We start from the raw sequence: 22,158 nt of genomic DNA, 5'->3' as shown, positions 1-22,158 counted from the left end.
CAGAAACAGTGACAGGAGGGAGATGCGTTGAATGAGAATGAGTCTGATGTAATTGTGGTGTTCTCAGTGGATTTGTAAAGATGTAGCCAGTAAAACACTAGGAACAGGCAGGACTGTGAAGTGGTGCTTAGGGCTCAGGTCTTCATACTGGACCAATAGACATGTCTCCATCTATCAACTCAACGTATCTCTATCTCCATCGCGAGTTACCTGATGATGTCGTCGAACACTCCGTAGCCCGTCTTCTTGTCCTGCACCCACTGACCAATGAACACGCTGGGGGAGGAGGAAGTGAGCTTCCCACTGCGGAACATTCCATGGCCGTGGCGCATGTTGTCCTGAAAGGAGCCCTCATACACCTCCCCTGTGGCATATCTAACGAGCAAACACATACACAAGTACCGTGAGCCCAGGCACTATCGACCGACCTGCACTTGTCAACAGGGTGCCTAGGAGACATCAGACCGAAGTCTCCCGTAAAATTCCTAGACCTTGATTTGAAGGAAGAGCCTGCTCTAAGCCCAGGGCAGACAGCAACACTTAAGACACCACCCCTGCTTCACCAATAGCGGCGACTGTAACGGCGATAAACTCAAGACTGCTCACATTACCCATGAAAAGATTAATGAAACTGAAAAAAAAAAATCAACGAATCGGTTACAGACCTGTCATTCAAACAATGATCCACAAGGTTACAGCGCATAGAATGTGTTCTTTAAAGGCTTCATTTTCCAAAAGCAACTGTTCCACCTATGTAAAGTGTGACAGCGCTTGGGTTTCAGGCTGTACTTTTCACCAGCTTCAGGTCTAATATCTTGGACAGAGACAGAGGGCCAGCTCCGTGGTAGGCCTTTTAGAAGGTTTTTAGGTTGCACGTTAAGGCTCGGTAAAAGATTTGATGTCTCCAGAAGAGGGAGAGGGGTGTGAATGGGTTAAGGACTCGTGGCGTGGTTCTGGCACGAACACCTGAGTAGCCACACGAGACTTTGTTATGGGTCTCTCAATTAAAGTAGCAAGCGTTACTGATGAGAGATGTTCACAGGGACAATCGGGGAAGAGCAACAGAGCTCATTTTCTTGTCTGGGACAAGAGGACTGGGGAGGTGAATCTTTTTCTCCGCTATGTCACAAAAGTCTTGAGGGGCAACTGCTCTAAGAGTTGTTTCTTCCTGGTTAGAATGCACAGCAAGGAAACACTGGTTTCCGGTGCAACTAATATCTTGCGGTGGGATATGGTTCCACAGAGGTTTGCTGGTTTGAATCCGAACTTTTTTGTAAGGTGGAAAATTAAGATGGGCTGTGCTTCCTGCAAGTGGTCCCCATGGTGGAGTGGATACCTTTGCCTTTGAGATGTTGTCAGAAGGAGCTCTGTCCATCTTTCATCTCACACTTTCAGCAGCAGAAGCAGTACATGCTTTGGAGCATGCGTGTTTACTGTTTTCAGTTATTCCAGATTTTAAGAATGCTATAAAATTTGTACTGCTTGGTGGTGGGAGAAAAAGTATACTTGGTTTAAACAAGGTTTAAAATACAGAATATAAACTTCTCATTGGGTATCTATAATCCTAGCTACATACTCCTAAAACCTTTAATTTGAAAGCCTTATACATGTTTGCTAATATATTAAATATATTTGCTAATATATAAAATAAATTAACCAATCATTACCTGTAGATTCCATAGCCATGCATTTTCCCCTCTTTCCAGTGGCCTTGGTAATGATCATTCTTATTCAGGGACTTGTTAGGAATGATATATTCTCCATAACTGCAAATAAAATATACAGAGCTATGTTTCTTTTATTTATTATTTTTATTTAAGCTATAAGCGGCGTTTGACATTACTGACACAATTTTAATCAAGAGATGTGACATTTTGCCATGTGTCAACTCAAAACTACTTTTGTACGACATGACACATTTTCACCACAGAAATCAACTGATGTTCAAGACCTATGGACGTGCCAGTTCGTCACAAGGTATTCTGCCCATTTTGGAAGACCATCAGCACTGTGGGACCCAAACGACAATTTTTGGAAGTTTAAGGATGAAACGCACACAAAATATTTCACTGTGTTATTCTTTACATTTTCATTTTATATGATAATTCTTATGATATGTATGACATTCAATGCTTCATTTTATTATTAGCCTGCATGCTAATCCTTCAGTATTACAGGAAGACTCACCCATCTTCCAGGCCATTCTTAAAGGTGCCCGTGTATGTTCTGCCATCAGGCCATTTCAGAACACCCCTGAGGTAAGAGAAGAAGCTGATCACAATTTGAGCCATCCTGCTACCTTTAAAACTGGACAGACCGGTGGACGGAGAACTCTATCTGGTGGTGTGTGGGACACAGCTGAGTGGGCAATTGTTAAAGTAAAGTTGAATTTTTTGAGTGGGAGTTGACGAACTCTTAAAAGATACTAAAACTTTGACACGCAAGCATCTTCAGTCGCTCCAATGAGTAAATATGGAATGGTTTCCCCTGCCGGGGGCTGAGCTAGACAAAGCTCAATGTTATTTTCTTTTTAAACACGGGAGGATATCCAGTTTGTCGTTACGGCCAAGAATTCAAATTGTTGTCATAGCAACCGTCGGTTGTCAACAATAAACGCTTTTCTTTTCTGCTTTCGGCCAAGGGGGTAGATGTGCGCTGGCACTTACTTGCCATTTGGCTTCCCTGCCAGCCAGCGACCCTCATACGTAGCTTCCTTGAGCCGGCTGTCCTTGTAGAAGGTGTATTTCGCTGTCCTGGAGATGGGGGGCTCTGGCCTTTGGATACTACCGCTGCCTGGCACCGGGGTATCGACAGCACCAGTCAGAGCCTGCTCCACGGCCTGGTTTATTGCCCTCAACCACTTCCCCTGAAGTCGGACACAGACACCAGTGATTGGAAGAGTATAAAACAGATTGTTTTCCCCACTCTTAGTCCCAGTGGTAGTGCCTTCAGCTAACCACTATCAATAGTTCTGAGGGTGTGTTTCCAGACAAATTTTCAGAACAAATTCTCTTCCTACAGCTATAATTACAGTACATTCATTAAAAAAGCAACACAAAAATCCAACACATTCTATTGTTTACAATAGCCATCTGTTATATTTTTAATGCCTCACAGTATATATACACATAGTGTCATTTCATTATATCAGCTTGTAAAATTGATGAAGTATTGGGTAGTAAGGACTGCAAATTTATTTCACACTTAACTAAAAAACAGTTAGGTACTTACAATCAGTTTTCTCAAACTTTACTGTCACAAGAAACTCCCACATGAGTTCTGCAGAGTGACGACAAGGACTCCTACCTTTTCCATGGGGGAAGATGCCAACAGAGTGAACTGTTCTTCTGGAGAGGTGATTTTCAGCCCAGAACTTTGATTAAAAAAAAAAAAGGCAGTGGAAATACACAAAATAGTGATGCTTAAACTTTAGCTTTGAACTGTGAACATTTCTGATCTACCACTCATGTAATAAAGTAGGCGAGGTGATTAAAGCAACAGTGTCTTTTTTTGTAAAAAAAATCACTGAAACACCAGACTTCTACTCACAAAAATGGAACGCAGACAAATTGGCAGTACATTTCTGTCAATGGAGCAAGCAGAGGTTAATTCCATTTTAAAAAGTAAACATTGAAACCCTGTAATGTTGCAGCTGTGCAGAAAAATAAATGTGTCATTATAAATGTGTTGATACTATTTGGCATCAGCTCTGCATGAAATGGGGTCTGTTTTTTTAGGCCACAGTCTCAGTTCCCTCAGCAGTCAGGTGTGGATTGCTGTATTGTTATCCATGATTTTTTTAGGTGTATTTTAGTTTTTCTGTATAATAATATCCCCGCCTATCTGGAATTTCACGTCATGAAAACAGTCAGACTACAGAAATGTGTCTTCTAGATTAAAAGTGATCAGTGAAGCACACACCTACAGTACATGCGCATACACAAATACATGCAGTATTTGCATCAGCTTTATTGTTGGAAAACTGCTACAAAACTTCTCAACATCAGCAACAAGTGGATATCAAACTGTATATTTTATGCTTTTTGGACACAATAGATTCCCAGATTCACTTGTGATTATCACTGCCTTTTCATTAAACTGCTCTGTAAGGTGAACCAACTGCCAATAGGAAGATAACTTATCTGCATTTTTTTCCACTTTCCAGTATGGACTCTTTGTTTGGCGTTACCTGACTGAACGCCATTTCAAAGGCATGTAAAAAAATGAGCAGTCGTACTCACAGGCCACTTTGTTCTTCAGAGATTGGCTCAACCCACAGCGTGGACAGAGGGAAGACATGGTGGGTTGAAAACTGGTTGGGGGACAGAAAACAATTTCACAAACGTTTCACTGTAAAGTATTCAAATGTTAGTGCCTGTTATCTACTCATTTGCAAAATTGCTTCCTTTCAAAAAGATGCTTAATATGTCAGGATCCTTGGTTATAAATGTTTGTGCCATCCAAAAGCTATGATAATGCCACTGGGCAAGTTAAACAGCTATACTCATACTTACATGTCCCTATCTGAAGGGATAGACCCACAAAACAGATCCACAGATTCACAGATCCACAAAATGCTTCACTACTAGAGGCTCCCAAGTGGCTTAAAAGACAAATGATAAACCTTACTCTGAATGCGGGTTGTGCCTTATGCTCCAGGTTTTACAAGACTGAGACTGGGATTCTCCAAACAGTAAGAGCTGGGAGTAGTCAGTCTTGGCCAAACAGTATGTCTACTGTCACATTTCCTCCAATTGGCTCTGAACCTCCTAAACAGTAGGTAGCTTCAGAGTTCAAGGCATGTCAAAAGATGAACAGTGCAATGAAACATTGTGTTGGAGGAACTATGACAATGCACACTCTTTATGCAAGTACAGGCAGTGCCATTAGCTCTTTATTAACCAAGCAGTCAGGAGCTCAGTTTAACATTTCATCAACAGGATGAGATCTTCTATTCTGTTGTGTCCCCATTGCCAATATTTTGCAGTGGTTTGGAAAATTCTGGCACAGAGGGAAGAATGCCACAAACATCACTTAGAACAGCAGCCTCCCTAGAGTGTCTCACCAAGCTGACATTTCCCTGAAGTGCCATTTACAGTACTCCTGAAACAGTTTGGATAGATTCTCGCCTTTTTTTTTCATTTTCAGTCCACTTCTAGAGATACACTGCTGTGAAAAGCTCATTTTTGTGCAGGGGTGAAATGTCACATAACAATATTACTAATGGCTATTTTTAGCCACGGGATCCAACAGAGGAGATGGAAACTTAATGCAATTTGTGGTCTGTGTGTGAGAACAAGACCATTTAGAAGATGAGCTGTTTTTACCATAGATTTGGGTGAAGCACATTAATTGGAAAAAAAAAAACTGTAAAAGATCAACGATGGGGAAACCTTTTGGAAGAAAGACTATTTTGCCTAATTTATTAGCATAAGGTGTGCTAAAACAGAGACGATTAAAAAATGTAAGGTACAGTGCCCTGCAGAACATGTAGAAAAATACATTCCTGATTCTAATGTACATGAGGGTGAATGAACACATCTAAAATCATTGTGAGAAGGGGATAAATTTTAAAAAAAGAAAAAAACGAATCAACTTCCAATTACACAATTAGAATTATGCCTCAAACCTTAAGGCTTAGGTACTTTAATTATAACAGCCTTTGCCTCTACAAAAGTGTAATGAGTCAACATGTTATAGCATCAGATGACATTGTTATAACCTATCAAATAGAGCACTGCACCCCTCTGCATTGCAATATACTGTACAGTGAATGATCATTAATGAATTTCTGCAGTATCTGAAACCAAACCATTACACATCTCAACATTTTTACCATCTGGCTTTTATAATACTGAGAACAATTTTGGTCTCTGCACTACAAAGATGGCATTACTGCTCTGGAAGAAGTTCAAACAAGAGTAACAAGAATAATAGTGCATCAAAAAAAGAATAATGTACACAGGCATGTTCAAGGGCATACACGTCTTCAATCTTGAACAGAAGAGACGCTAAGAGATGCCGATGCAAGCAGCTGAAATCCTGAAAAGGAAAGTGAAGAACTCAAGGACAAGTGGAATTTTAAGGAAACTAAATTTACAGCTGGAAAGGAGTTTTTGCAATCACTCCTTGTTGCACTCACATTAAGTAACAAGATGTCAAGTTGCAGTCAAATTTAGTATCGCAGACAATACTAGCACCAAAGCAGAACAAACTTGTTTGCTTAAGCAAGACAAAGTAATCAGAGTCTTGTCAGCTACAGAACTAAAAAAAAAAATTGCTTTGCTTGCTTGGAAGTGTGGACGAGCTACTCAGCCACATTGTTGAAGGTGGCACCTTAGTGTCTTTCAAGTAAAGGCTAGTTGTGATTCTTGGCTTGTTAGTCTGTACAGATTTGTATTAGGATATTTTATTGTTATGTTTCCAAAACATTACCCCAAAGGCAACTCGGAAGTGTGTTTCTTCAGGATTTGCTGCTAAATGGTAAGATAATGGATAGTTAGAAACACAATATTCAGAAAAAGGCCTACTTTGTGGTTAAGCCAAGCGTGAAATGTATGAAAGCTGTTGTCAAGGGAAGCTCTGAGCAAACTGCGGAGCTAAGAAAAAGATTACCATATTAAAATTAGACTAGAAAATAACTGTAAAGCTAGTAAGTGAATTTCTATTTTCTCCATTGACTCCAGAAGCAATAAAAGTGTAACTACCAAGGCTTAAAGAACCTTCAGTGCAATAGCAATAAACCCAAATCACTTCAAATTTGGTAAACTGAGCTCCTCATGTCTTTGTCGCAATCCCGCAAAAACTAAACGGGAATATTGTAATTCTGTCCTCGGTTGTGTATATTAAAGCTTGTATTACTATTTTCTTAATCATTCACCCCAGTACTAGACCACCTAAACCAAAACAGTGGAGTCTGGAGAAGAATATTGGCTGAGATAGGTACAAGCAGAAGTTAATTCCAAACTGAAAAAAAAAAAACAAAGCTTTTAGCTGTGAACCTTTCTTCTGTGAGTGTAAGACAGACTTGTGCTAGGTCTTCACTCATTCACTTTACTGAATGCACCTTTGTGGAGTCCAGTCAGAAAGAGATAATTACAGCTTAAAGCCTTGGTTGTTACTGATTAAATATTATATACTGTATAAAAACAGTAACGGGATACACAGCTGGGCTTGGCTTGTCAGGCCTGACCCCAATCATAGGAATTGGGGGCAGTTCTTCAGTAGTTTCCAAATGATTTGCTCAGTAAAGGAATAGACCATGTCTGGACTGTTACGACATTCTGTATCTAACAGGGGAAAAATCTAAAATGTAGAAATCAATGCTACAAAACACATTTGTGGACAAACTCAAGTTGGGAACGCATTACAATCTGCAACTTATAAAACATTTTGTAAACAAAGGTTACTTTTAAACAGACATGAGTCTATCTCAGTCACTATTCCAAATGCTCTAGGTCTGAAATGGAAGGAAATTGATACCTTTACATTTGGACTGTTAATTCTATTCCACATGGAGTTTAATCTGAAAACCAAAGTAGAATATTTCACATTGCTGTCTTCATTATCTGGGATAATAAATAATAATTTTATGGGAGCAGAAAATAAAAAATTAAGTCCAGCTACAGAGTTTGATACTAGTTCATCAGTGCTTGCACATTTAACTCTGTTGTCTAGCGACAAAAATGAGTTAAAGGAGCCAGGTTAATTATTCTGGATTTCTATCATCACCTACTGTATACTCTAACTGTGCACAAATGATAAATGAAGAACAGATTGTGCCTTGCTGTGCAGACACAAAACAAGACTACAAGCAGCTGCAACAGCACTATATTCAATGGTGCCTATTTGACTATATTTGACTTTTGTTTTGAAAGTTACTGAAGACTATAAAGACACATTTTTCCCCAAGCCAAGCTTTGCAAACTACTGTCAGCTGTCTGAAACTACAGTATACTTACAAAGGTCTTATATGGGTGAAAGCCCTGACAGGATAAAGACAGATCATAAAAACCAAATCAAAACTGTAGTCTTACAGTTAATTAATTCAACAATGTTTTAAAAAGGGTTGGAAAGCAACATACAGTATTAAACAACCCTACTGTAGAAAGTCCATACAATAATCAATAACTGTATAAAAGACCACAACATACTATATCAGGTGTTGGATATTTCTTCCTTTTTTCATATAAATGGTATTGATGGACAGCCATGCTGCAGACATGTTCCATTTATTAATAGCATAACTATGTCAAGAAACATGGGACATTTTCTCTAGATAAGCCAAATCAAATTACAGGGACCAAAAATTGGACTGCCGGTGCTGCCACATAAAGACTGGTGGATCTGTTCAATCTTCCCAATTTCTGCAGTCTGACCATTTGCTGAAGACCTTGCAGGACACACAAGCCCTACTATACACAAGGTACTACTGTATATATGGGCATTTACCTTCCTTGTGCTTCTGCTTGTGTGATAACGGTTGCCTTATTTCTGTATCAAGTCTGTTTCATTGAGGAAAGTTGAAACCATGTCACATGAACACAACGTTACATATGAGGACAGCAGAAGTAAATAAGCTTAGCCTCCAGATGATTAAAAAATGTTCAGACTAGTGTTCAAAGATGCTGATTTCAGAATCAACATAATATATGTCAAGGAAACACCTTTAAAGACGCTATATAAAATAACGTTTATTATTATCATCATTACACTAGGTATATTAACTTAATGCGTTGTGTTGAAATCAATTTAAGCAGAATTGCCGTTTCCTTTTTTCTTTCAAAGTTCAACAAAAATTAGAAAAGCAAAGAGCCTTCAAATATCAATCATTTATGACTTGAAAGCACAGCTACTGTATTTCTTAGTGCAAGAACACAGATCGCTTATATTATGAACGCAAGACAACACACTGGAAATATTTCCGTGAAGCTGGATCCATTAGCATGTTGTATGTTGTGAAAGCCAGCGTTTCCTACTTCAGTTTTGGACCCGCAGCTCTGAGCGGCCCTCACCTGCGCGTGCACCAGGGCGTCGTTGAAGAGGATAAACCAGTTGACGGAGAATCTCCCTGCGTTCTGCAGGGTCAAGGCCTTGTTGCTGCTTTCACAGATGAGCCGCCGGGAGGGTTTCCTGAGAGAGTCCTTTTAAGAGAACCACATCCCTTCATTTGAATTCTTCCGAGGTTACGAGAAGAGAACTACAATGCTATTTTTATAGTTTGGGGTTAAAAACAATCAGCGTTGATGAGTGCACTTCATACCACAAGAAAGTAAAATGTACACTATAACTTCCAAAACATCCAATTTAGATCACAATATAGACCAGATTTCCAGGTACTGTACGTGCAGCATCATGTTCTAGTATTCAGAACGAGGCAACAGGACTTATAGTCACATGTTGGAGCCTAATTACATTTTAAACAAGCAGGCTTTTGAATACATCTCTTGAAATATTGCTTTCGACTTCAAGACAGTTAACTCTGCATGCAGATCACATTGGAACATTCCTGAGGTGAAATGTCTGTGGCACAACCTGTATTTATTCGCTCAAGATATTACTCATTATAGTGACTAGTGAGCAGGAAGGGCCACTTTATATCACAATAGTAAACTACTTCATCAACATTCAAGTGACTTACTCATTAGATAAAAAGCATGTTAATAGTTCATGGAAAGTAATGATTGGGTTTTAGCTTTGTTTCAGAATGGAGAGGGAAATCACAAACTGGTATACTTCAAAAACACAAAAGAAAAGAAACACACCGTCATTTTTCCTGGGAAAGTCTTCCAAAAGTGGTAGGTGTATTCGGAATCCTTCCTCTTCCTTTTCAAATGGATAGCTAGTGCTTCATACTTAGAACTGCCATCTTGTAGACTCTGATAATCGGGGGCAGTCTAGAAATGACAAGAAATGAATCAGAAACATGAATGAAAGCTGGCTCTGTCATATAAATGTGGCCATTACTTTACTGATGGGATATACTATAAGTTGATATTTTTGCCTTCACAGATACACAGTTTCTGTATGTTTGCAGGTACTGTATTGCTATTATTACTATTAAAATATTATTAAAAATATTAGTTTTCTCTATACTTTTACCCCAAGGTGAGTTTAAAGTAAAGTAAAACAAGAAAACCAGAAGTCTAAACAAGAAAGCAAATCAATTAAAGGCATCAATTAATGCTGGTGATGTAGAAAGGAAGTAAGACATAAAATAATAGTCCCTCAAGATTTCAGATTCTGACAGATTTTTAATCAATCTGAATTTATCAGTAGAGTATATATGGTAATTGAAACAACTTGAAACATCAATTAAAAAACCATACCCACATCATAATTTTTAATTCCCTATTTATTAATTAATTAATACAGCCTGTAGCTGTGATCGGTGCCGTCCTGCTCACTAAGGTGCTGCCAGGTGTCCATACCTACCACTTCGAAGCAGGTGGCCAGTTTGAGCAGCACTCTGCCGTACTCGTGCAGGTGTCTGATGGGTAGGTAGAGCAGCACCTGCAGCAGGTCACAGAGGGGCACGCTCTCGTCGTTGGTTTCCGAAAGCCGGTGCAGAAGCTCCGGGCTTTTGCCGAAGAAGTCACTGGAAATCAAAAATCCGGACAATCGGGTCAGGCAACAACCCCAATCCCAGACTCATCTGCGAAGGACAAGGACTGTAATGCAATGGGTAGTGGACCAAGGCTATTGAGAAGGGAGTTCAGGCTGTTGGCTGAGCTTAGGCAGTACCTCTGCTGAAAAGAGTTCTTGGTAAAACTAAACAATGTCGTGTTTTGTGACTGATATTTGATTTTTTCCAGTTTTGCACAAAAAAGAAAAGCTTTCATACAGCGCTGGAGAGCACTGCCCTCACCTGACTGCTTTAAGCTAGAAAAAGTCCGAAGAGTTTGAACGTCATTGCCTGGCACTTATTTTCCTGCGATTGCTCCCCTCTGTTCTCTCCCACACATTCCAATTGAATTGAACACCAAGTGTGGAAGAGAGCTGCATTGCTCATTTCAGGTCAAGAAGTTAAGGAACTGAACAAAAGCTGCGTCTGGAGATGCTCCCCTTTCTAACCCTTAGAAGAAGGTAATCTGTCTTGGGCTCATCTTTATTCAGTTCCTTGGTTTTTGCATTATAATTCTTAACCAAAAAAAAATACCCATTTTGTTCTGTTTAAGTCTAGTTTTACAATATATACTGGTCTTGCAGCATTGCTGTGTCCGCAAATTTTCATTCCAGCTTGGCTTTTAACGGCTCAGTTTCCCTAAACCATAGCTTTAATATACTCGTTTATCCGTTTTCGCCTTCAGTTCGACGCTTGATCAATAATAACGCAGTGAAACACAGACATCAGTCAAGCGGAAACAAGAGACATCTTACAAATGATCTGCGGACGAGAGTTTCACCTTGCTTGTTTCCTAAACGGGTATCAAATTTGCTCAACCACTAACATAACAACACAACAACTTTCCATCAGATTCTTCCCAAAATGGACTTCAGAATTAATAAGAAGCCAATTTGAAATATTTGTGGTTTTGGTATTGCCAGGACATTTTGAAAAATGTCAAGCTGAAATAAGTTACTACTTCTTCCAGGTGTTAAGTAGCTAGCACACCACGTTCATGAGCCTTTCTGCCAAGCTGTTTGAGCAAGGACCTAATTGGAAGAATAATGACGTAACACATGAGCAAAACTGTTTTTTTTATACTTTTTACTTAATTACAGAAATGTAGCTATTGCTTAAATCATCTGGGGTGGTACGTTTCTCCATGGTCCTTATACAGGTGCTTGAAGTGTGAAATGAAGGCACTTGTAGAGCAACAATGGCGAGGAGCTGTTGCTCTATTACTCACAGTGAGGGCTTGGCGAGAGCTTGAAATCCACCCATCACAAGGAAATTCCCCACAGAGTTACAGTATCTATAAGAGAGAAAGACTGGTTCAGGGAAACAAACATCGGACAGCTTGAAAAGGTGCCACCGAATACTCTATGAAGCCCAGCTAGATACAGTAGCAACACTTGGGTATGTGTCACAGTGGTCAGGGCTCATGTTAAAAAAACTTTCACAGTGCTGGGAAAAGTTTTGTGACCCCCTTAGGTTGGTCCATATTTTCATATATTTTAGACCGCAAGAGCAATTCAATCTTAAAGGTCTTAACAAAACATGAAAATAACCCAATTAAATGTAGTGTTTAACACAAAGACATCGCATCTACTGTATTTGGATTAATTAATTTACAATCCTCGAAGAGCAAATATCCTTGTGGACCCTCAGCTTCAGTAACTGGTAGCACCTCCTTGAGCAGCAAAGACTTCAACTAGGCGTTTCCTTTAATTGTTTGTCTCTTGCATCAGCTTTTAGGAATTGTGGCGAACTTTTCTTTATTGAACTACTTCAAATGGGTGACATTTTAGGGTTTCCTTGCACGAACAGGTTACCGCGGGTCTGCCATAACATTTCAGTGATGTTGAAGTCTGAATTCTCACTTGGCCAACCCAAAATGACTTTTTTTCTTCCTCAGCTTTTATTTTGTCGATCTGCTTGAGTGCTTAAGATTAATGTTTTGTTTCAAGACATGATAGTTTGCAAAGAAGGCAGGCATCCTAATGTTAATGTAATTTCTTGAATGGCTTACTGCCCATCTAAACTGAATCGCAGGAAGATGTCTAAACCAGGAGCAGAAATCTGTCTTAACTTCTCAAGCTTCCAACAGTGCTTCAGCTGAACATAAGGCTTTTGGCGAATCAGGCTGAGACTTTCCACTTAACCCCATACAATCCGGCTAAATTTAATTTCACTCCAGAATCAGCCGAAATTGAGCCCCTAAAAGTGGGGATACGTAACATGTAACAAAACATGTTTCTGATGCCATGTCTTTGTGGCATGCCGATCCCTGATCCCGAGACTGAAATAACCCTCAAGGTCCTGCTTGATTCTGGATTTGAAAAAAAGCTGAAAGAAGAGTATCACTGAAGAAAACAAAAAAAGAACATCCAGAGTATTTCTGTTTTGACCTCCCTCTTCACGTGTGCTAAACAGAAAGGTACAATTTTTAACGCGGCTGCGCGCTACTGCCCTGACGGTAGATTCCCCTTCAGTCCAGACCCCCCCCCCCCCCCCACAGCGCCTCAGAAGCGCTTCCCGTGTGGTGTACTTGCTCTTTGTAAGTGTCCAGAAATATCCCCGCGTGCTCCAACATCACCAGCTCCTTCACCTCCTTGCTGCGCCGGATGAAGGTGCTGAGGGAGGCGGCGTGCTGGCCGGTCAGGTAACACAGTCTGCTGAAGCGGCTGGCCATCGTCTGGAGCAAGAGGCTGGAGGTGGGGCCCAGGGCTGAGCAGAGGTTCTCTGGACGGGGTAAACGACACGGGGCCCCCGATCACCGAACTTGAACTTTATTGCCATATGTAACCAGTACATGTACTGGAACAATGGAATTCTTACTTACAGAAAGTCTCTCGACTTAAAACAAGTGTAAAAACACAAAGTGCTGACAGTGCATCAAGACAATATACAAGTAAACAAGTAAACAGCTTGAATGTAAACAGTGCAGACCTGAAAAACAATGACGGGAGATGTGCAATAAATAAGAAATCGTAATGAGGTAGATGGTGTAGGTGTGGTCCGAGGGGCACGGCTAAATGTGGTCGCCAGTTGCGCTGCTTGTGGGTAAAAGCTATTGAAAGGACCTATACTGCTGATCAGAAGCGCTTCTGCCCGGCGAGGACCTCGGAATGAAACGCCATGATTCTAAACTAGGAAGAACCGCCCAAAAGCTGTGGTATGCATGATCAGACTCAAGCGGAAAGCAAAATACAGGGGCCGACTGCAATAAATGCATAGTGATGCAAACAAATGATGTGGAAAGAACTAATTAGGGGCACCTAAAATGTCTATACTATAAGGAGCACCTAACAGGCATGCATTTTTATTAGCGGGGTGACAAGCTAATCAATACCCTTCTTATAATAAACTGCAGTAAGACTTAGATGCTTTAAAAAACTTAATGGAATCAACACAAGCTTAATTGATCACAGTCAGACTGTTCCAGGCCTTTATAAACATTCATTTATCAACGGATGCTTCTCTAGGACCAGAGACGGAGACCCCTGGTTCACGTGATGACTTCTGTTAACAATATTTGTAGGTGGCAAACATACTACAGACATATTTTAGATACATGCCATCAGGTTTTTTTAAACGGCATAAATACTGATTATCTGTTGCAAAAGAAAAAAATAAGATGTTAAAACGACAGCTTTGATTTCCAAATGCAAATTGACTTTATGCTGCGTTCCGTATTATAAATACTATAGATTTGTTAATATAAACATTAAATAGCAATGCATTGAGTTCTTTGGATATTCTATAGAACTTGAGGATAGCTGTGATAGATTCCATCCCACCCTAAAAGAGAATTCTTCTAAGCTAACATACTCAAATTCTACATAACTTGCATTAACATATGTGATGGGACACCTGGCACTTGAAATGCTTTCCATACAAGATGGCCATAGTAACAAGCGGACTTTTCAGAAAGCAGATGGGGGTGTGGCACTGCATCAGAATGTTTTAATGAGCAAAACGCACTGGTGTCAAGGATGTGCTGCTGCACACAGACTGCACATGGTCTCCATGAATATATTTCACAATTTTTACCTTTCTCTACCATGTGTTGTGTAGAAAAAGATATGACACACAAAAGTTGTTGAGACTGAACAAACTGAACATTTTTACAAACACTCAGACACTCAGACACTCAGACACTCAGACACTCAGACACTCAGACACTCAGACACTCAGACACTCAGACACTCAGACACTCAGACACTCAGACACTCAGACACTCAGACACTCAGACACTCAGACATTTGCAGGCTGGCACATAATACTTGGTGTCCATCTCCGTGCCCTGCAGGTACCAGAACGCACCACTTGTGCCTGATCATGTACCCAAGGCTTTCAGGTGCGAACAACAGGACACCAAGAGCAATGGATTGTTAATACAATACCATCAATGTAAGGTCTATGAATGGCAAAATTTGGAGAAATGGTTGCTGATGACCAGATTATAAGGCACATATCCCAATATAATGAGGTCCTACCCGATGATCATTCTAACACATTCCTAAGGTAAGAGACTGCAGTCAAGAGTTGAGGCTTGAATGAAGTGTGACTCACCCAATCCCAGCAGCGGCCGCAAGATATGAGATTTGATGCTACTCAGCCTGCAGTAGAATTTTCTCTCGGCAGACGCCAGCTCATGCAGGCTGGCAATGAAGCCCATGATGTTCCTGTCTGCCAGTGCCAGGCAGCTCTGCCCTCCTGCAAACACTGAGCTCACGTAGCCCATCTGCACCCAAAAACAATACACACACAGCAATCAGCTTGTATTGATTCTGGCTTAGCTGCTGTAGATGGGTATTTTATATAGCTGTGATAAGTTTATAAGATGTGATTTTTGGCACAGTTTTGAACACAGTGACATCTCCTATTAGACAAAGCCCAGACATGACTAAACATTCACAGCACTGGCAAAATGACAGTGAAATCTCTGTTTTGGCACTGCCCTTTCCTAAATATAAAAATTAAGTTGCTTAACTGTTATACTGATTACATCCACAACTGCAAGTCTAATGTGCCTGACATCCAAAAGAGAAAAACTGCACGACGAAAAACAAGCTTTCCCCCAGCTGATCCTTTCTAGGGTCTCTGTAAATCCACCTTCCCTATTTCTCCAACAGGATTTTATGCCACAATCCCACAGACTGTGATCGCTAATCATGTTGTTATAATGCCTAAGTCTTCTAAGTCTTCAGCTTTTCTTTTGGCTTAAACTAAATTTTGGAATATCAAAATTGTCAGTGAATTTATAAATTGAGCTATTTGAGAAGATCTGACTATCGCAAACGCAGTAAATTGCTGTTGCATCACAGTGCTGATTCTTGTTAATAAATTGTGGAATGTAATATTATTAATAAAGCAATATTATTTCATTCTCTAATAAAGAAAAATAACATTAAGTGAGAAATTACCTGGCAAAAAATGCCTTGTCTAGATGCATTGTTAGCTTGAAGTACCAAACCTCATTTAAATTTATGAGGTTCCCTTCTGCTTCTGTGAATGACAGCCAAATGCTTCAGCTTATACAAAACCCTCTGGCCTATGGTCTTATCTCTCCAGATTATCTCTCCAGACTGAGCAGTTTGAGTACTAATTATAATATACAGCACTTCAGGTAGACACGTGAGATCCTGCTTCAGGAACTGAATTTAGGGGGAACATTTATTAAGGTCAGATTTTACAGGACAAGAAATGTTATTTACCCAGGGAAAAGTTCCCATATAAACTGTTTTTAGTTTCAAAAGTCAAGAACAAGGTTTAATGTCTCCTCTGAAGGATAGCCCGTCTTACAGCATAGTGTCCCAGGTAATACTGGGACATTCCTTTCTGGAAATGCTGGTCCAGAGGGAAAAGACCCTGGACCCACTGGTCCAGCAATGCCTCCTGCAGCAGAAACCTGGTTTTAATGTATGTTGGTTTTACTGGGAGGTCTCCTCTTCTAGTACTGACTTTAGCTTCTGAGATTAGGCTACAAGGTGACAACATTCTGCACCAGAATTCAAAGAATATGGCACTTGGTCTTTGTCTGCGATGCATAAGTTGTGGGACATCCAGCTGGCATAAGGTAACTCCTCCAATATAGTCTTGGAGAAGCTGTAACCATTAGGTTCACAGCCAGACTAAGTGGAGACTGGGTTGATATCATTGCGCGTGTGTCAGAAATAGTAGCATTTGTAGTGTAAATAGGATCTCCCCGAGCAATGACAAAATAGCGTACTGTGTATCATTGTCTTTACAATGGTGACAGGATAAGTCCAGAGACTAGCTTGTTCAGTATATACTGTATAAAAAAAATACTAAGTCATTCAGCCCTGTACTGTTGTCAAGGGAGGCTGTAGCTGTGAAAAACACATAACTGGCTATTCCAAATCTGGGAAGTGCAGCAAAACAATAAGTGCCGATTTAAATTTTTTAAACAATTTACAAGTAAGAAAGATCTCCTGTTAGATATTATTTTATCACCGACTATGCAAACTGACTAACTGCAAAAGCACTATAGGTACTGGGATTCGCTATATCATGTGACATCTGATGACAAAGTGACACGAAGATGCATTCGGTTTCGGGGTTTTTGAGAGGTGCAGGTTCTGTGTTTAAGGGTAGGGCATCTCTCAAGTTGTCATGGTAGGGGGCACTCACGTTCATGCAGAAAGGCAGGAGTACAGGCTGCTGGGTATAACCGCCGTCGGTCTGCGGACTGCCATCATCCTCCCTGACCTGCTTCCCGCTGTAGTACAGGATGGGCTGGAAGCAGTCTCCGTCAGCCAGCAGCAGGGTGTGCTGCTGACCGGCCGCAACATCCCACACCCGGATTCCCTCCGACATCTGGACGAGAAAGAACGGTTTTCAGCGTCGCCGCCGCCCCGACTCGGCAGAGTCCTTCTTCACACAACCCCCTCTGGGGGGGAACTTTAAGAGACCGAAACTCTAAGGCTTATGATTATGTTCTTTTTACAGCACCAATTCTAGTAAGTATGTGGAAGGAAGAACTAGAAAAGGCTCCAGCACTCTTCTCTTTCAGTGTAGACCATCTGTTGCCAGCTCTAGAACTCGAAGTCCTGAATCCAGCAGGCTAAGTCTCCTTAGGAAAAAGAAGTTAACAGCAGAAGGCAATGGAGAAGGGATTAATTGCTCCACTTAAATCTTAACTGGACTAATTTAATAGTTCTCCTCAGATAAAGAGAGGAGAACTCAAGACTCTGGTCTTGATCCTAGTAGGGTAAATAAGGCGTTTCCTAAGAGTACAGGGTTACATGCCCCACGTAAAGCACTTTCCTTCATTAACACTTTCCCATCTCATACTTCAAAATTTAAGATACACATATTCCACTGCACAATCAGGGATAAGTACAGCTCACTATCACCAGAAGATGATGAAAAACCATGTACATGTACTACTCAGTTAAGAAAATATGAATTGCTACACCACCAATTGTAAAATACAACATAGGCACAAACCCTGTCAGCCTACTCCTGTCATTACTTTTACTGTCAACTATTACTATGGTAGAATTCAGGTTTTTTTTAGAACACCAGTTTGTTCTGCAATCTGGTAGGTGAGATCAGTAATATAATAGTGGAAATGAACAAAAAAATTCAACATTACAGAGTGTGAATTCTCTTTGCTGTAAAACATTAATTTTCCTACAAATGAAAAGCATTTTACTGTACATTGTTATACGGAAATACAGCACATTTCTGTGAAGAGGGGAAATGGATTGAAATGCATCGGCAGATGAATTTTAAAAGCAAATGTCTTGCTTCAAATCTTCAAATATTTTGGCAGGGTATGGGTTTAATGGGAAGTGTCGTCTCCTCAACACAGGCATATCCCCATGTTTGTCAGAAAACAGAATTTGGCATTTATTTGAACAAAACTGCTTATATATATTCTGTGCAAAAGGATGAAAGGTGCAGAGGGATGAAGGAGAAGATAAACTGCTTTTTGTTTTTTTGCACAGATCTGGAACCGAGCCATTTTGCTTGGCAGGGAGGGAGCGCAAAGTCTCGAGTTTTTTTGCACAGGCACTAAAAATAAACCAGCATATGGCTTCTGCAAGATGGCAGATAACTGCTGCAGTCTTCTTTTACCTTAGTAAGCCGGGGAATGGTAGTGGGTGACTCCATGTGACCAAGCTGTCCAGAGCTGTTACTGCCCCAGGAGAAAAGCTGCCAAAACACAATCGGAACCATTGAGCACCAGGCTCTGAGCTGCACAAGGCTGGCTGTGGGCATCCACTGGTGTGATCTTTATGGGAGGCGTGTGAATTAAGACAATTAATGCACATTATTTCTGCAAAATTATTTGTGTAAACCTCTTAGGATTTACTTATGATACACATACTTTGCATAAAAAATTCTTACAGCCATTACAATATAGCCATCCATTACCAGAACGCAACTAATTCCCAATACGTTCACGGCAACCCTGAGCCTATCTTGGTAGTGTAGTACACAACAGCGGGATAATGCCCTAGTCAAGGTGCCAGTCCACTATAGTGCACACACACAAGCTTAAAGGGAAAATTTAGAGACGCCTATTAACCTAACCAGCATGCCTTTAGAAGGGGAGAAGCAACCAATGAAAACCCAAATGAGAACTTCCAAACTCCACCCAGAGGGCACTACAAACAATCCTACAGATTTCTGGCTCTTGAAGAAAACAGGCATAGGTAATCAACAATATTTAAACAATTTACTGACTGAAAATAAGAGTTTTGATTTAGACGATTATGTATTAACAGAAACAAAATAATCTGGTACAAGTAAGTTTTAAAGGAGGTTTTTAAAGAAACGTTTTGAGTGAAAAGAGATAAAAGGCATTTAAAAGGGTGCTTTATGTGAGCATTTGCAGAGAAACACTCAAAAGAACACGAAACCGTATTGTTCAGCTGCTAGTGGCTGATCGAGCCTTACCTGCGACTGGGCAGTCAGGGCCAGCGAGTGGTGGGCTCCAGCAGCCACACGGATGATTTCTTTACTGTTCAGACTCTTAATGCACAGAGGCTGCAGCCTGAGAACAAGCACACAACACAACTCAGACCCCGAGTAACACTGGAGGAAAATTACAGGGGATTTTCCATGATGACTGTAAGAGAGATGAAAGAGTCTGGATCGCACTCTACCCTAGACCTTGATGGGCTCACTGAATCAGATGTCAACTAACTTGGGTGCCTCTACTTCCACTCCTTAGCTACTTTGAGTCTAAAGTAACCTACAGAATTACTATTGATCATTATTGAATATATGTTGAATCCGATCAATAATGATGGATTATCGTAATGATCTGAAGTGAAATATCTTGGTCAAGGGAACAACAGCAGACTCTAGCCCAGGACTTGAACCCCCAACCTTCCAGAGCCCGAAACACTGCTTCACAAAAGAACCGGGAAATCTGGTCTCAGAGGTGTGAACAAGGACTAAGTTATAGAAATGATAAGACAGGCTTCATTAATATCTGCTTGTGTTCGCTACTTTTTGTTGCTTATTGTTCATCACTACAAGAGATTAGATAAATCAGATCCTTTCCCAGAAACCCAAGAAGAAGACCACACGATCCAGTACAGGATCAGACAATTATACGTACCTTCTGCCATCTGTAATACATAATTGTACAGAGCTAAAGTAATAATTATTCATGCCGTAATCAACAATATTCGCAAACTCCAATTGCAATTAAGCAAACAGACTTTGCATAGCAACATGACTAAGAAAACATGTTTTAGCATGTCCAGCCTATTTACATACCACTGTGGCAATTTTGAAAACAGTTAATAGGTGATAACACACCACTTCCATTCACCAAACCCCAATCTAATCCTTGTGTGTATAACATGGGTCAATAGGAAAAATGACCTCAAACGACCAGAAAGAAAAGTGTGATTGGCTGGACCTAAAGAGAGCGGAGGATCACAGGGGTGGAGGCTCTATGCATGAAGAGGTACTTTCACAGACAATTATGCCCACGGCCCTTTAAATCAAACAAATGACCAAATCAAAAAGGATCTCAGCGATTTAAGCGAAAGTAAGAAAAGCCCAGCAGTTTTCAACTGGGTGACTGATGCATGCAGCCTTTTGTAAGGCTGGAGGTGAGCCCGAGCTGCCTGATTGGCTGGCATGAGAATGCGTTTGCATTCCACGCTCTCATTCGTTGGGCAAACAAGCCAATCAGATCTTCCAGAAAAAGTTCTCTCCAACCCTCTAAATAAATACAGGAAAGGGCAATCTGGAATATTGGCTCTTCCAATTGTGTAAATACTCAGTATACAGAAGATTCTAGTTCAATGTAATAGTGATGGTCTCTAGCATTTTCTTTCAGATCAGAATATTATGCGCCTCGGCTTCCTATGAGCCTTTCTTGGCTCTTACCTGGGTAAGATATCTCCATGGCCAAGCTGCCCCTCCTTGCCTCTCCCCCAGCTCCACACCTCTGTGTGCAGGGAGGGCAGATAGCCATCAGCCTCCGTGTCCGAAGTCGGAGTCAGAGCCACCATTCGCACCCGGGATCGGCCTGCCTTCCTCAGCAGCCTGGGAGACACTATAAAACAGATAAAAAAAACTCTTCAAGCAGCCAGAAGATGCACTACTTTGAATACTTCTCCTCTGCATAAATGCTAAAGGAATTTTAAAGACACACAGCCACTGGCATGTTAATCACTTTCACCTGATATTATTTTACCAGGGACTTTTGTACAAATATATACCGTATAAATGCTTGCCCAGATGGACTTCCACGACGACGGCACCGAAATTTTTTGGCACGCCCTATCTTTAAATCCCTGCCCAAAAACGAAAACAGTACGTACAGTTATAATTCAAACTGAATTCAAAACTACACAGCCCAGTTACCATGGTGGTGCTTGTGATCATTGCGTTTAACCAATGAAACAGGGCAAAAAATCAGTCACATGACTTTGGGGCTTAGTTTCGAAAGCTTAACCAATCAGCAACAAAGCGAAATCTACACGATAAGCTACCTCCAACTGTCAGTGACACGACTGTGTATGTCGCTGAAGCCACTCCTATTTGGCATTTTAGTTATGGAGGCGGGAAGACGCCCCCCTCCCCCTCTCCCTCCCCCTGCCTCTGGGTGCCTGACTTGTCGCCATCTTTAAGTTAAAGGGCGGAAATTGGACCAGGACACCGAAGTAACACTCCTACTCATTTCTTTTTTGAGAGATGTCCTTGGAGAGTCCGGATCAGGAGAGTCAGGTTTTACATTTCATCCAAAGGATGGTGCCTTTTTTACAGTACAGGGTATCCATCTCTATACTGGGGTACCCACACAGACTGCCCCTTCACACCTGCCTATCTCCAGTGGGTTCCCAGTTGTGAGTTGCAGGGTGCTGGTACAGCTGGTACAGCTGCTGGCTTTGGTGTTTATTTATTCTAATTATAGGGTTTTCTAACATTTTCATTTCACTAAGTGTTATTTAATTTCTGTATAAAAGGAACAAGTTTCCTTTCTCTCTCTCTATCTCATGGACTGTTACTGCTATTACATTCTCTCTTTGGCTCTCTCTCTCACTCTGTGA

At 40.8% G+C, this 22,158-nt stretch overlaps 1 protein-coding gene across 6 annotated transcripts in view; it reads right to left on the bottom strand.

The window, feature by feature from the left end:
• Positions 1-22,158, bottom strand: part of als2b (alsin Rho guanine nucleotide exchange factor ALS2 b) — a 58,835-nt gene that overhangs the window by 22,497 nt on the left and 14,180 nt on the right. For 5 of the 6 annotated variants that reach the window (XM_015359364.2, XM_069196325.1, XM_015359367.2 and 2 more), the window contains 17 exons: positions 20,993-21,161; positions 19,541-19,637; positions 18,716-18,793; positions 17,264-17,449; positions 15,182-15,353; positions 13,159-13,348; positions 11,853-11,918; positions 10,435-10,597; positions 9,765-9,896; positions 9,015-9,143; positions 7,962-7,985; positions 4,242-4,312; positions 3,307-3,373; positions 2,667-2,866; positions 2,188-2,253; positions 1,668-1,766; positions 211-375 (listed from right to left, as the gene is read on the bottom strand). In XM_015359364.2, coding sequence (XP_015214850.2) covers positions 211-375; positions 1,668-1,766; positions 2,188-2,253; positions 2,667-2,866; positions 3,307-3,373; positions 4,242-4,312; positions 7,962-7,985; positions 9,015-9,143; positions 9,765-9,896; positions 10,435-10,597; positions 11,853-11,918; positions 13,159-13,348; positions 15,182-15,353; positions 17,264-17,449; positions 18,716-18,793; positions 19,541-19,637; positions 20,993-21,161 — 2,074 coding nt within the window. The remainder of the gene's footprint in view (positions 1-210; positions 376-1,667; positions 1,767-2,187; positions 2,254-2,666; positions 2,867-3,306; positions 3,374-4,241; positions 4,313-7,961; positions 7,986-9,014; positions 9,144-9,764; positions 9,897-10,434; positions 10,598-11,852; positions 11,919-13,158; positions 13,349-15,181; positions 15,354-17,263; positions 17,450-18,715; positions 18,794-19,540; positions 19,638-20,992; positions 21,162-22,158) is intronic. The other variant, XM_015359368.2, reaches the window with a different exon arrangement.

Source organism: Lepisosteus oculatus, chromosome 12, assembly GCF_040954835.1.
Source record: "Lepisosteus oculatus isolate fLepOcu1 chromosome 12, fLepOcu1.hap2, whole genome shotgun sequence".
In the NCBI taxonomy this organism is placed as follows: Eukaryota; Metazoa; Chordata; class Actinopteri; order Semionotiformes; family Lepisosteidae; genus Lepisosteus; species Lepisosteus oculatus.
The sequence above is the reverse complement of the archived record's forward strand: the minus strand, read 5'-3'. Positions and strand labels throughout refer to the sequence as shown.